General features: G+C 42.2%; 1 protein-coding gene across 1 annotated transcript; it reads left to right on the top strand.

The window, feature by feature from the left end:
* The first annotated feature begins 146 nt into the window (after positions 1-146).
* rpl35 (ribosomal protein L35) lies at positions 147-4,618 on the top strand. Its single transcript, XM_008417361.3, has 4 exons — positions 147-304; positions 753-889; positions 2,613-2,694; positions 3,118-4,618. Exons 1-4 carry the CDS (start codon positions 302-304, stop codon positions 3,265-3,267), a joined length of 372 nt encoding a protein of 123 aa, XP_008415583.1. The 5' UTR covers positions 147-301; the 3' UTR covers positions 3,268-4,618.
* The last annotated feature ends 6,089 nt before the right edge of the window (positions 4,619-10,707 follow it).

Here is a 10,707-nt window from a genome sequence, read left to right as displayed (position 1 = left end):
TATTAAAGACAAAGTTATGTGTGTGTGGGGGGGCGATTTAATTTACTTTTGTAGAGAAATTGTGACAAAGAACACGAAACTCGTCTAAAAATATATATTTTAATTTACATTTCCTTGAAAATGTAAAAAAAAAGTTTCTTTGCGCGCGTCATGGTGGTTGAGTCCTTGCTGTAAACACTCCGTCCGTCAGGGGCGCTGTTCAAACATTTCGGATTAAAGTCTTGATTCACTTTTTTCCGGAAGCTACTTTTTCTGAGCACGCGGTGTGTCCGGCCTTTCCAACAGGGCAGCGACGACGAACATGGTGAGGAGCTGACTCTGCGGGATAAAATTTTATTTTTTTACGTTTAGCAGACTGTTTAACCAGAAGTATCCAAGCTGTAGTGGTATATAAGGTTCTTATGTACCTCTCGGTATATGTATTGAAGATTCGGTTACTAAAGTTTTGGAAGAAATGGTTAATTATGAAGCGCTCCTACCGAGCGGTGCTATTCCACTTAGAAGCTAACAGCTAGCTTGAGAAACATGATGGGACTAGCGATGACTCGTGTAGTGTTTTTTTTTTAAATAGAACATTTATTGGTACAATTACTTAAAATTAAATACAGTAGGTTTGCCGATAGAACTGTATATTATTTAATGGATAGTTTAACGGTGGAAGCTCTGGCTGTAGAGGAGTAGGAGGTCTGCAGATGGCCTGTGTGTAGAATTAGCAGCGTTCTCTAACACGTCTTTTCTCTGTCCGGCTTTAGGCCAAGATCAAGGCAAGAGATTTGCGGGGCAAGAAGAAGGAGGAGCTGCTCAAACAGCTGGATGACCTGAAGAACGAGTTGTCCCAGCTCCGGGTGGCCAAAGTGACCGGCGGAGCCGCTTCCAAGCTCTCCAAGATGTGAGTGTGAGCCCGCTGGTGCTGCTTCTGTTGATCCACATCTACACAGACAAACTGTTTCCTCTTCTCCGCAGCTAGTTGTGAGAAATGTGTCCATATTAAGATTTAAAACACTGGTGTTAGGGCAGGAAGATCTTTCTGAAGGTTCATTTTCTAGATGCTTTCACTCTTAATTTTATGGGTGATGCAAACATAATTGTAATTCACCAGCTTTTAAAGGCAAGTGTATCATATGAGTTAAGTATATTCTCTATATAGATGTGGAGTTTGTAAGAAATGTTCATTAAGAGTTTTATTTTTGGGACGAAATGTGCCCAGGGTGGTCACAGACCTGCGTAGGGTAGGGGTCCAGAACAAAACAACCAAAGTGGACGACACCATAACTGTAAATCTCCTGAATGGCTGCGCTTAGTTTTGGGAACATGATGCTGTTGAGCTGTTTTTCATTCAGAAGGAGTACATCAAGGTGTTGTTAGAAACGTCATGATTTGACATGACAGTGATCCAAAATGCGCAGCCAGGTGGACAACAAACTCTTAATGGTTTGGAGTTCAGACTTGTTTCTCGTAGAGAATCTATGTAGAGTTCAGAGAGGTCTTCATCCAAAAGCTCTTCTGCTCCTTATAGAAGCTCAGTGGAGACGTGCAATAAGTCTGTCAGCAGCCAGGAGAAGCATTTGGTTACTGCAATGGTTAATGAAGTCTGTACCATTACTGATATCTCCACATAATCTTGGGACATGACGTTTTTGTTCATATTCAAGTGAAGAGATTTATTTCCACAGTAGTGCACCTTGTATGAGATCTCTTGGGTTATGTCTATCATTTCCTGTCAGAAATGATTAAAAATAAAGATCTAAATCTGGATTTACTGCAGGCACATTAACCTGTCTCTGGAAATTGTGAACGATTTAAATGTTGTCTTTCTGTATTGGTTCTCATCTGCAGCCCACTGGACCTGAGCTCAGCTAGTTTCTTATGGGCAGCACTGAGGGGTTAGTGAAAAGTTTGATTGGGACAAGCTGGAGTGTCTATAGATGAAATCAGTTGTTAAAGTGACTAAATGAGCTCAGTGGATCCCAGCTGAGACTCTGATGGAGGGTAGAGGTGTATGCTTCTGTTCCAGGCGGTGTTGACCTCCTCACACACCAAACCCTCCTGTTCTCTCCCCCAGTCATTGCAGCGCCTCCTGCTGTCCGGTCTGTCAAATGTGAGGTTCTCCTGCAGCTGGCTGAAGAACTTTTTTGTCTTGAAAGTTGAACTACAGCAGCAAACAAGTCATTTGAGATCTTAACTATGTATTTGCAATATTTTGCTCCAGACCAACTTCTTGTTCAATCTTAGGATGCCTCTGCATTTCCTGCATCTTTGGGTGAAAGCTGGAAACATTTCACTGCTTGTTGTAGTTTCTGCCAGAACTATTCTGCTAGAATCAGAGATTAGTATCTAGAGATGCTCACTAGATGAAAGCAAAACTCTTTTAACTTTTTACAAATTCCCTTTCTCATTGAAGCAGTTAACTTAAACATCCTCAAACCCAGATTAAAAATAAAATGTCAAGCTGGTCAGAACATGTTCAGAGGAGGAAGCACCCAGCGGCATGGAGGAGATGGAACCAACTCATTAGGAAGATGTTTTCATCCAGTCAGGCTTCAGGGTGTAAATCTCTGAGCTCTTGTGTTCATCAGTGGATTGATCAGCTGTCTGACTCTGTTGTTTCACAGCCGTGTCGTTCGCAAATCCATCGCCCGAGTCCTGACCGTCATCAACCAGACACAGAAGGAGAACCTGAGGAAGTTCTACAAGGTGAGAGCCACATCCTCAGTCTCTGCTCACTGAACACACACACACACACAGAGAGCCGTCGGCTTGGGATTTTCAGTTTCTCTAGTCTGAGATGATATTTGTTGAGCTGATGTTTCGCTGATTGTCAACAACTGCTTACCAAAAGACTGAGACTTGAGAAGACTGTTACTAAACCCTGGTTAGAATGGCTGCTCTGATATCCGGTTATTGTTGCTGCTGCATCAGAACATTGTTGACCATCTAATTCAAAATGGCTGTGATTAGCATGGGAATGGAGCGTTTGTGCTTGCTGTGGAATGCACAGCTTGTTTATTTTTGTTTTTCTTACACTTTATTAAAATATTTCTAAACAAGTTCAGTGTCAGATGAACCGTTCAGCAGGCTGCATGACCAACTCTCCTGACCCCAACATTGTTGTTTCAGGGCAAGAAGTACAAGCCCCTGGATCTGAGACCCAAGAAGACCAGGGCAATGCGCCGCCAGCTCAACAAGCACGAAGAGAGTCTGCGCACAAAGAAACAGCAGAGGAAAGACCTCCTCTACTCCATGCGCAAATTTGCTGTCAAAGCTTAAAGGCTGTTTGTTATTGATAAAAAATAAAATCTGTTTAAAAAACGTTTTGTTTTCTTGAATATCTCACTAAAATGATCTTAACATGCTCCACCCAAAAGTTGCTTGTTTATTCAAATGATATTTTTGCTTTCATATCACTAAGAAGTTACTATGAAGTAATGATGATTCAAACGTTGGAAAAAGTCGACATCCTCAATCAGGAAACTCTAATCCCAAATTTTACATGGTGCCAGTCTTGCATAACTATATTCTGTTTATGGGAATGTTAACTAGCCAAAACATTTACACATTTTGAGTTCATTATCAACTCAAAATGCTAATGAATAACCGTCATTACGGATCAAGTGTAATACGGATGATGTGGCCAGCAGGGGGCGCTGAATGCAACTGAAGATTCGTGGAACACAAGACTGGAAGTTTGAACTACTTGGACTCAGTGAGTTGAACTGAAGTAGAAGGTGTTGAGATGAAATGTCTAAATCAGTTTTTATTTAAAACCAATAGGTTATGTATGTTTAATAAAGTGACCCAGTCATCCCATTTGGTGTATAAAGCCCCTGGATTCTTACCACATTATATATTACTTCCAGATTACTTGTACATTTGGATAGCAAAGTGTTGACGCTTTGTTTGGAGTCATGCTGGTACAACATGTGACAAAGGCAGCCATGTTGAGCTGAACGCCCAGAATGCCTGTCACCTTTCCACTAATTACTTTCCTACAGTCACGATGCAGTCAGCCTGCAGGAACACTGGACCGCCTCACCGGCATGAAGCCTCCAGCAGGCCTTCTCTCTCTGTCTGTGTGTGTTAGCATGCTTTCTTCTTCTCTACCTCACCTGGTGTTGACATTCCTTTAACAACTCATGTTTTATTGCTTCCCATACTGTAATTTCACAAAATTTGACAAGTTTTCATAAGTTTGCATGGTACAATAAAGCTACTGCCAATTTCTGACTCTCTCAGGCTTGGATGGAAAAAAAAACCCCATCTAGATAATTTTTTTAAGACAGAAAGAAGGGAATGGTCTGGTTAATAAAAACTGTCATTAAGTTACAAATTCAGAATATTTTTGAATACTTCTTGTGAATGTTGATGACTGAAGTTGGAGTAGAAAGGGCACAGAGTCATATTCAATAAATCAGAATATATGTCCTGAAGGGTCTGGTCAGATTAAAATCACCTTTTGAAAATAATAACTTTTAAGCAGGCATTAAACTTACTTTTCATTAAGCTCACACTTCCAAACAAATTAGTGGTTTGATGTAATAATCTAATTTTAAATGTCATGTTTTTATTAGCTGTAAGTAGAAAATCAAAAGTAACAGAAATAAAGGCTTTTATGAACATCCGTCTGGGTAGTTGATCTATATATTGTGTTTCATTTAGTAATAAAGTTTAAAATAAATGGGCTTTTCAATAATATTCAAATTTATTGAACGGGTGTGAAAAGCAGAATGCATCAAAGGTGAATGTGACTCAAGATAACATCCTACATGTCATAAATGCTGAGCTACATTATTTTATTTTTTGAGTCTAATCAGAAAAACCTAATTTAGCTCTTAGTTCATTGCTTGACATTTATTTATAATTTTAAAAATCTGAAACACTGATCAGAGCCAATAGCTGCGTCTCCTGAGTTAGTGATCATTTCCACCTGTTGATGGGATATTCACCACTAGGGGGACCCCTAACACACAAAAGAAAGGATATCTGCCCTCATGCAAACAATATTGTGTAGATCTATTTGCTAAAATGAATGCAGCTTATTAAGATGCATATTTTATTCAGTTATATGTTGATCTTGATGTGATTTATCAGATTTTTGCAGAATTTTGACAGTGCTGTGGGATTCTGATAGGATTGTTGTGTTTAAAGTATTAAATGTTCATTCTTATGTATCAGGTGAAATCAAACACGTTTCAGTTATGTGCTGTTTTTCTTGCTTGGTGAGGGCCAGGGGCCACATCAGCCGCTATGTGAACTATGGGATGCACGAGGGCAATGAGTTCCACTACAACCACACTCTGAAGATGCTGACCGTGTTTTACTTTAGTGAGTGGAAACACAAACATTTTTCTACGTTGAGTTTTTGCTTTCATCATGACATCACAGCAGTCTCTGTGTCCTGCTCCAGCTCACAGGGAACAGCCAATGACTGCAGCCTATTACCACTGCAGTCCCAACCAGTCCACGTCCTCCCTCCGAGTCCAGAGCCTCGGCAGCCAGGGGCCCCTGCACATCTGGGTGGAGAGCCCCTGGTCCCCTGCACATCTGGGTGGAGAGCCCCTGCACATCTGGGTGGAGAGCCCCTGTGCTTGTCCAAACGCCTGCGCTGTGGGGGACCTGGGTCTGGGCACCATCTTCCTCATCATCCTCTCATTCAGCGCAGCTACATACTTCATTCTTGGTAGTGTTTTGACTCCTGAAGGAGCGAGACAATCTAACTTTATGCCATGAAATGTGTTTAACGGTGCCTCAAAAGTTTTTGTGCATCTTGAAATTTTTGCACATTTTGAGCTGACAAACCAGCCCTTATGCAGAGTAACTTATGCATGATTGTGAAGTGGAAGAGCAATTATGTATTATGACATTTTTTTAAATGAATATTTATCTGAAAAGTTCATTAGAACTTTAGTCAGGGGCTGGGTTTTGCTCTCAGAGGGGCCTTAGTTACACTTTAAAAACGGAGCAAGTAACTTTTGTGAAAAATAAATGTTGAAACTGACTTCGTTGTGACAGTTTGGTATGAAACAGATAATCTGTGAAAAAAATTGAGCTCCTCTGCCTTTTCCCAGTGCTAACTAGAAACAACCAATCAGAGCCAGGAGGCGGATCTTAGTGCTGCACCTCCCCCTCATTTCTCTCTGCTGAGCTGCAGCTTCTTCCTGATAGCATAGCCTGTTGTGAAAGCTCAGTCTAGTTTTTCTTTCACGTTGTTTCTCTTCCGTCAGCACATTGAGCTGTGGGTACATGAGGTTGATTGACAGTCCTAAGCCCCTCCTCCTGGCTCTGATTGGTTGTTTTTTTTGGGAGTGGTGCATTTCTACAAATGGCAACAGTAGCACAGAGAGAAAATCAATCTTTTTACAAATTATCTGTATCATACTGTCATGACATGGTGACCGTTTTAATAAATATGTATATGCCTGTTAAATACAACGGTATGTCACACTTTTCAGATTTTTATTTGTAAAAGATTTTGAAAATCTCTTTGTACGATTCACAATTATGCTGTACCTTGTAACAAACCCTTTATGGTTTGCATCCGGGGTTTGCATGTCTGCTTTGGGTTTCCTCTGGAGACTCTGGTCCAAACATGTTCAGATTTTTCAATTGCAGACTGTTTTTATGTGCTTGTTTGCTTCTATGTCTCTGAGTTCACTGTGGACTGGATTCTTGTAAGGACTCACACCGCTGCTCATCCAGTGCCAGCTGGGACAGATTCCAGCTGTCAATGGACAACCTATCAACCTAACTCTCAGCATAATTAGGTTGTTTAGATGTCTAAATTCCCAAGAAACCATACAACCCAAAAACAGCACGACATGGTACCAGTGAGCTCCTCCTCTGTGTGTACAGGCTCCTGCGCTCTCCGGCCGTTCCAGAGCAGCAGTGGGGTGCAGATCTCTCCAGAGCGCAGCGTGTGGTGCATGATCTGCTACTTCTGCAGCGAGACACAACCAACACCACGCTCTCAGTCGACTCTGCGCCTGGGCTGAAGAGGATCAGAAGAGTCAGCAGAGTTTAGGTTGTTTTGTAAAAGGAATCTGAGTCAATGATCATCAGTGGTGATGATGTTTGACTTGGGGATTGTGCAGTAAAACGAGATTTTAAAACGTAACCGAAGCAGAAACACTTAAAATGCCGGGATTCTGGGATGAGAAAAAACTTTCCTCATATAAAATGCAAATAAAAAAAGAAACACAATGTGGTACCTAAGGAGACTGGGGGGGCCAGGAGGGGAAGTACACTCAGCAGGAGCCACCCCTCAACCCCCCCACACTTTGGTTGGACTGCTGGTTGTGGTGGTGGGGATTGGTGAGCTGTGTGTGTGTGTGTGTGTGTGTTGTTTCAGCCCCTTTTGGGGTGGTCAGCTGTGGGGGGTTGAGGGTTTGGGTGCACCTGCTAGATGGGTCCTGTATGGGTCTGTGGCCCTGTTTCCAGCACCTGGACTGGTCTTCAGTGGGGGAGGAGACAGCGGGTTGGATTTGGGGGGATCTGATTGGACCGCAGGTTTCTGCCCCCATGCCTCGCTGTTGGAGCCATGGCGGCCCTATGGGGGGTTCCAGTGTCTGTCCGCATGGCACTGCCACATTTCTTTTCCTCCTAACAGGTTAGTTTGATTCTCAGTTTAATGGCTTTTTTCACATTACACATGAAATGAAAAAAGCTTTGAAATTCTAAATCATTTTATCACAATAACCTGGTATTTAATAGAGTTGAGCAGACTTTTAAAAACTACCATGGCCTGAAAATTAGTATTGAACACTAAGGAGAAAATTGTTTCTTTGGCTTGTTTTAATTTGACCTCAGATAATGTAAGAAAACAAAGCCGAGCAGAAAACAAATGACTTTCTGATTGGTTTAATTAGTGGTGGGCTTTGGGCCAGCCTCCTGCTCTCCCGGCGTCTCATTCTTTGTGTCTAATTAGTGGTTAGACCGTTACCTCCATCTCTTCTCATTGTGTGGTCCCAACTTGCCTTTGCAGCTGTCTTTTATTATGAAACGAATACAGAACACCTGTTTCACTTAAGAAGTCATTTGTGTGGCATTAGTGCATGGCTTGTCCCAAACGTCCTTATCATGTTGGCCTTTTGGTAAAGGAACATTTCTTCTGCTGGGGCTGTTGGGCCTTCTTCACCAGAAGCCTAGTGGTTAGAGTCTCGCTGATGAGTGTGGAGGCTGTTTGGAACCAGCAGCAGTGTTGAGTCGTGTGGAGGTATTTCGGAGGTGAACTGGCTCAATCTGTTATCTGCCCTGTGCCTTGTTGTTTCTGCAGTGATGTCAGAGGGGCCCACGGCCGGCCTCTGCTGGTATGTGAAGCCTGAACATCGTTTGGTTTCGACCTCGCATTCTTCAGGTCTGTGGACAACACCGGAGCACACGGAACGGTAGCATCTAGCTGCGATGAGGTCAACTCATTAAATACATCTCAGCTGTTTCCTTCCAGTTCTGATGCTGAGCACTGCCTTGATTAAAGAGGCAGGATCATGTAAAATCAACTTTTTTGAGCTTCAATCATGTTATAATCTTATTCCCTCAACAAAGATGTACCTGGAGTGTTGCCTTGATTCTGTCATGCATGTTTGAGAAATCTGTGAATCTCCATGACAACCTTTCAGCTGTGCAAAACACCTGGGTGGATCTAGCCCAGGGGTGGGCAATCCTGGTCCTGGAGGGCTGGTGTCCTGCAACTCTTAGACGTCTCCCTGTTCCAACACACTTGAATCCAACAGGTCAATCACCTCATAAGTGCAGTCAGGTTCTCCAGAGTCCTGCTAACAACCTCATTATTTGAGCCAGGTGTGTTGAAGTAGAGCTACATCTAAACATTGCAGGAGACCGGCCCTCGAGGCCTGGAGTTGCCCACCCCTGATCTAACTGGAAGGAAACAACTGAGGTGACCGTGAGCTGTCACCTTCATGGTCACAGCTCCTCCTATGAGATGCTGTTTCCAAGCACCCCTCCCTTCATGGCTCCTCCACTCAGCTCCTTCCGACTAGCCAGCAGCAATTAGCAAACACCTGGTGGAACTGTGCATCTGCTGGATGCTCAATATTGGAGGCCTTAAAAAAATCCCCCCTACCTTGCTGAAAAGTTACTTGTAAGGTACTTTTGTCTTATTTGAAGTGCATTAAGATATTTAAATTAGTAAAATTTGTGTTTTTGAAGTGTAAAAGCTTGAGTCTTTTGTGATATGAAGTCAATTCCAAAGCCGTCAAGCTTTTGTTTTGGGTCTGACTTGTTGGTTTTCTGAATGTTGAATACATGACCTGGTTTCTAGGTCATAAATCACCTGAAAACTACATTTTAGGTCATATGAACAGCATGTTTCACCTTCCAGGGACTTTCTAAGATTTTCTGTTATTGACTGTGTAGTTTTAGCCTAAACCCCCATGCATGTCCAGAGCCCCCCACCCCTTATCTCCATCCTTAGCTGTTTCTGCTCAGATATTTCACTGAATTCTTTTGCACAGAACACGGTGTAACTTCATCCTCCTGGACCTTTGTGTAGTACGGCGTGATTCCATGGATATACAATAACATGTCCCTGTTAGACCCAGTGGGCATGCTTTCTCATGCACTGCAGTTGTTCTAATTGCTTGGGAAAATAGATTTTGCCTCCCCACCCTCCAACTGGGATCATTCTGTTCAGGATAGGAGGCTAAAACACATAAAATCTGTCAAAGAAACATTTAATAAAAGTGATGCAGATGTCTGTTTGCATGACCTGCAGCAGCGCCTACATATTTTTAACACCATTCATGACCCTTGCCTCATGTCCTCAGCATTCGGTTCATTCTCCTCACAAACTGCTGAAGGGAGATACACATGCAGTCTTGAAATTTGTGCGGAGCCATAATGTTCTAAACTAAACCCGATTCTTGTCATCACAGGGAATTATGGGTATTTCTGAAGGCAAAATGAATTTAGTCAAATTCATTACCGAGATGTAATTTAGGATTTGCCAACAATCATTACTAGCCAGAACTGGATGATGGAATGAAAACAAACAATCTGAACAACTGATTACAGCTTATCACCAAAGTTGTAACCAAAGTTGTAATCACGCAAAACTGCTGCAAGGGAGAAAAAAGAAAAACTGTCAACAATGCCAATATGCGTAATAAGCAAAAAATGCAAAACACAGAAATGTTCATGTCAACTGGCAGTGAAATTTTGTTTGAGTCATCACAAACAAGCCCAGCTGTTCCCACCCAGAGCCAGAAGAAAACTCAAATGTTCACATTGTCTGGACCCAATTAGAGAGACTCGCTGGCACTTGAAAGTTATGTGCATGTTGATTCAAATTTCCTTTCAAGTGGTTAGCAGTGAGAATAAACTGTCACATTTCAGCACCACACAGAAAGATCTGTGGTGGCTCCGCTTCAGATGACCCCTAACTGAGGTTTCTGACCATTCCTCATGTTAGTCAAAGCAGACTCAGGTTCTTTAGTCAATACTAGGGGTCTCAGAGTAGAGACAAGAGAGGAGTCAGTTATTTGGGCATCTGATTAGATGCTTCCTTTAGGAGATTTTACAGACAATCTGGGTATATTGATGGGCTCTCATGTGAACCTTCAGACACATAGACAGTTACAAAGTCGGCCTTTTATCACCTGAAGAACATGTCCAGGATTAAAGAACTTATGTCCCAGCAAAATTTAGAGAAAATCATTCATGCATTTATCTTTAGTGACATTGATTACTGAAACT

The sequence above is a fragment of the Poecilia reticulata genome, chromosome 9 (assembly GCF_904066995.2).
Source record: "Poecilia reticulata chromosome 9, P_reticulata-male-v2, whole genome shotgun sequence".
Classification (NCBI taxonomy): Eukaryota; Metazoa; Chordata; class Actinopteri; order Cyprinodontiformes; family Poeciliidae; genus Poecilia; species Poecilia reticulata.
Note: the sequence above shows the minus strand (reverse complement) of the source record. Positions and strands in the feature narration are given on the sequence as shown.